Genomic DNA, 4,983 nt, shown 5'->3' with positions numbered 1-4,983 from the left:
CAAATTCTCATGTAATAACACCAGAAAAATAACGTCGAAAAAGAGAAAAATTCATTTGGATGTTACGTCATGGTTGGTGTGTTTTTAAATGAAAATTTTGCGCAATTTCGAGAGAAAAAAAGTTGCGATTTATCTAATTGAGCATTTTCTTGTGCGACAGTTTACCCCAGAAGATCGTGCGGTAATACACGATATTTTTGCTGTTATTCCCACCAGAAAATTTGCTGGAGAATTGTTTTAAATGGCTTGCATGTAAGTTGATGACCAGATTATAGCGCAATAGATTAGGGATTGATTCTGTTGTGGAACATTGGGGGTAAGGCGGTGAGACTTCACAGAGAAGTTCGCTTTACAATGAGACATATTAGATGTGCGTTAGCAAGAATATATATTTTTATTGAACAATTTATACGTTTCATCTATACTTCTGTTTTCATATTTAATGTCTTTACATGTCAACGCCATCAAAAGACGACCATTTCTTTTTCGACTTGTGGGCAATAATCGGGTGATTGATTAGTAATGTGCATTTTGCTAAGATCCACTCCAATAGCAGTCAAGTTGGCCCTGAGGGAGGATTCGATTTCCGTTGGGAGGCTTTTCTCCCTGGCTAGAATCCAGGCGTACTCATACCCCACCCCGAGTACGTCGACACAGTCGTAGATCAGAGCGTAAGATGAAGTGTCAAGGGAGATCAAGTTGTAATTGGGTTTTTTCTCCTAAAACCGTAGAAAAATTAATTCAACCGAGACAGTCGAATTAACAAATGCTGGAAAAAGAGCAACATTTGAAGTTGGAAAACGGAGCTAAAAGGCCCTGATCGAGAGACATCGCGGCATTTAAACCATCAATTTTCAATTTCATAGGAAGAGGATGTATGCAATAACTTTTGAAAAAAAATGCAAAATCTTTTCTGCTACAATTGTTGAGCTAAAAATTCAAGGCGTCTGCGCTTTTTAGCTCAGTATCTGCAAAGTTTAAAGATTATAACTCCATTTCGTACCCTACTAGATGCCATTATCATCTTCAAAACATAAACTGGAAAACTTCAGCAAATTCGTGTGAAAACAATGTAAATTGCTATCAGAGTCAATGAAAAAAGGATATGAAAAGGATATTCCTGAAACCTATCCTCGACCCATGACTGCAGCGAGTGGGGTTCAGGTAAGTGTGACAATCCCTGAGATCGAGACCAAAGTAAGACTGACACTTCTGGATTCCTACTTGCAACAGATGTGAACCTCGCGTCCCAAATAGTCCGGGACTCAGAAAAAGAGACCCACGAGTGTATAAATTGAGCAGTCTTAGGAACGCGAAACTCAGACTGAGAGCGATTAGAAATGAAGTGTGACTAATTCTGTACCTTGGCAGAGGGGTATCCAGTGAAGGAGACCAGGAGAGCTGCCAGAGGAGGGTATGGCTGTATGGCCATTCCGATACCACCCGAATAGTGTCCATTTTCGTACCCTGTGTTGTTCACCTGCACGTACTGTCCTAAAAACACGGCACACCATTTGATCAATTTGATCGAATTTGTCTATGTTTTCACAATAGCAATTATGAACGCGTTAGTCATGAAATAAAAAAAGCCTTATTGGTACCTAACTGCATTAAAAGACCAAAATCTCTTGAAGAAAAAATTTCGGTTTTAAGCAATTATTATAGAAATTTGAGAACCTTAGGCTAATTACTGGAGTAGTGCACAACTTTTTGAAGGCTTATTGTTTGATGACTGAATTGGGTGCCTGATTCGCATTAGAATATTCCAAGGTTAACGTCTTTTACTGTTTAAACATTTGGAGCATTTTATTCAATTAAAAAGTGACAAAAACTTTATCTTGGATAATCTTGGAGCTGATCTTAAATAGTTCTCAAAAAGTGATTTTTAAACGCTATTCTTTTTCATTACGACGCAGAGGTTTACCCGAAAATTTCTGCCTTAGTAAAAATTGCGCGAAAAACGATGCATCAAATGAACGAATATAGGAGAAAAGCCTTGTATCATTTTTTTGCAAAAAGGGCTACGCCATTTTTGCAAAATTGAAATACTTTAAATTTGTAAAATATGTGACAAGTCTTGTAGCAAGCACGTCTCCGCCAATTTTAGGTATCTATTTTTCGCAATGATTTAGTCTCTGATTCGCAATTGAGCCTAACTAAAAGCGAGCGTTTCATCAAGCAAAAAAAATTAAAGCTTTTATAATTGTGCATGCAAAAGTGATTTGAAGTTTTTATAATGATTAAAAGAAAGAATTAATGACGCGACAGAATATTTGTTGAGAACGTTGGTTTTTGTTGTTTTTTTTATTGAATTCGTTTCATATTTGACATACGCTTTTCTTTTCCAGTACCATGGCAGCAGATACACCACCAAGACGGAATCTTTAAAATTATTTGACACCTGTAAACCAGTAAATAGACGCAAAAAAATAATATACACCTGTAAATCTGTAAATAGTCGCAAAAAATGTTAACTCAGAAAGAATGGACCCCTGTATACCTGTAAAAAGACGCAAAAAGCAGCCGAGCAATGTTGGGATTTTTCCGAAAAATTGGACAACCAAAACAGACGCAAAATTGGCGGATTTTTCAGCGAAAAAAGAGCTGGACACCTGTAAAACTGTTAATAGACGCAAAAACTTTAACAAACTCAATTTAACGATTCCTTTCTTGAATTCAAATGTAAATCACTCGTGTAAACAAATTTAGCGAAGAAAAAACAGCAAACAATTCACAAGTATTTTTTTTACCGAAATTTCCATCTTTCCAATCTTAGCTTGTTATGAACAAATGAGAGAAGTTGGAACAAGAAAAACGTTCGTTTCATAAATAGGAAATACTAGGTTTTTATCTGAATTTGCCAATTCAACCATGGAGCCTAAAACAGAAAATTTTCACACTGAGGCTTCCTTCAGAAATTAAATTATTTGTCAAAATTCAATAAAATTATCTCCAAGCAATGATGGTTGAAAACAAATAAAGGCCTTATAAACCCTGAAGACATAAGCAGGCAACAATCAAGAATACCAGCTAACCTGTAAAAAAATTGATATTTATCAGAAGTTATTTTATTTGTGGAATTTTATTTAAAAAATTCTTAAGAAAGGCTTTGAGTGTGGCTAATTCCCTTTCCCGACCTACCACTCACATCAAATGAAAATATTGTGAAAAATTTAAATCCTATATGGTTTATTATAAACCTGTGAACCACTTATAAACACTTATTTTCTATCAATTCATAAACGGGCATTAAATTAGGCTTAATTGCGAGTTATAGATACATTCAGTGCGAATATTAGATACATTCAGTGCGAATATTAGATATGTTCAGTGTGAATTACCTTGAGTGCAAAAAGAGATACATAAATCAACCAATTTCTTAAAACGTAGCTCGCGGAAAATAGGATACACTAATTGTATCTCAAATTCGCGATTAAAATTTTGACACTTTTGTGAACACGGGTTGCGCAATTCCCTTCAACTTCGCCTGTTTTTGTTAAAGTATCTGTTTTTCGCAATTTTGTTAAATTTTCAATGTATTAACATAGGAGAAACGAACAAGAGATACGCAGATTAGGAAAGTTTGCCCGTGACAATTTGTGTACACCTCTGCGGCGTAATGTTTCTTCACGCTTTTTTTATTTCTGATTTCTCCTCTATTATTAACAGAAAAAAAAATGAAGAAGTGAATCAATGCGCCGGACGAAAACAGAAATTATTCTCCTCTTGTTTTTTGCTATTAATGTAGGCCGTCTTCATTTGTCCACTCGGTCGCAATCAAAGAAGATCAATGGTCCGTTGAAGGAACAACGGAATTCAGGTAGACCCAAGGAGGGCTAATTTTCAGCATTAAGGGTAAATGATATAGGGTTAAGTGTTTATAAATTAAAGTATATTATCAGTTATGCACACAAAGTAGATTTTCCTAGCTCTGTGTTGCTATCACTAACCAACTCATCCTTATAATAAAAACGATGAAAATAACCTCACTATAATATAATGCCGAAGTCATTATAGTACGCATTGTAAAGCTATTTAGAGGAGACTGAAAAGAGGATAAACTATTTATTAATGAAAATTATCATTGAGACTCTTATTGGACCCCGTAGCGAACTCCAAGTATGATTCAGTACTAGACATGTACAAATTCGATAAAGTTTACTTTGCGCAATAGATTTTCGTCAACAACGGTTTTCGCTCATCTTTATTCTCAGTGTTCTATCACAATCTCAGACTTCAATATATCATCTTAAAATTTTAAAAAATAAATTTTAGTTTTTTTGGCGATCAGGTTGCATCTCTGCGCGAAGCCTCAAAAACTACCCTTTAAGCATCATAAGATACCGGCTACTCACTACTTGTAGTAGAACAAACCTTGAGGCCCGTTTTCCAGCGTATACTCAGCAAACACGCACTCCTGGCCTGCTTCAAAGTTCTCAAGTCTTTCTATCTCGTACCATTTTCCCATGTAGTCTGCCAAGTTGGGCAGAGACACTATCTTGTCACTGATATCTGGACACGGTCCCACGTGGATTGCCCCCTCTCCTCTAATACCTTCGCGTCCAATTGCAATGGCTGTTGATAGCAATGCATGAGAAGCAAAGAAGAGTTTGAGAAGCAACGACATGATTGAAGCTACTCTAAATATTTTCGTTTTGACAGAACTGTTCTTTATTTGATTTGCCAACCGAAATTCAGTTCAAAACTTTTGAACTTTGATTCCACTTCCTGATAGTTTGAATTAACAAACTATAGTTGAAATTTATTAACATCTTTGTACTTTAATCACCAAAAATATAAGCAGCACATAATTCAAGAATTTAAAGCATTTTGATGGTTTTAACACATTTGACATGCAATTTACTCAATGAAGAAAAGCAATTGACCGGACGTTGTTTTGTATTGATTGTGTTTCAAAAGCAAAGCGGCCACGATTGTTTCTCTAAATGCTATGCCTGAAAGTTTGATTATGTTTCTGAAGTC

At 35.7% G+C, this 4,983-nt stretch overlaps 1 protein-coding gene across 1 annotated transcript; it reads right to left on the bottom strand.

Annotated features, from left to right (window-relative positions):
• Positions 1-375: 375 nt before the first annotated feature.
• On the bottom strand, positions 376-4,739 carry LOC142350758 (apolipoprotein D-like). The gene is made up of 3 exons (XM_075402715.1): positions 4,375-4,739; positions 1,364-1,494; positions 376-719 (listed from the first exon to the last, which is right to left on the bottom strand). Exons 1-3 carry the CDS (start codon positions 4,625-4,627, stop codon positions 465-467), a joined length of 639 nt encoding a protein of 212 aa, XP_075258830.1. The 5' UTR covers positions 4,628-4,739; the 3' UTR covers positions 376-464.
• Positions 4,740-4,983: the final 244 nt, after the last annotated feature.

Source organism: Convolutriloba macropyga, chromosome 1 (genome assembly GCF_964194025.1).
Source record: "Convolutriloba macropyga chromosome 1, txConMacr16.3, whole genome shotgun sequence".
Lineage (NCBI taxonomy): Eukaryota > Metazoa > Xenacoelomorpha > Acoela > Convolutidae > Convolutriloba > Convolutriloba macropyga.
Note: the sequence above shows the minus strand (reverse complement) of the source record. Positions and strands in the feature narration are given on the sequence as shown.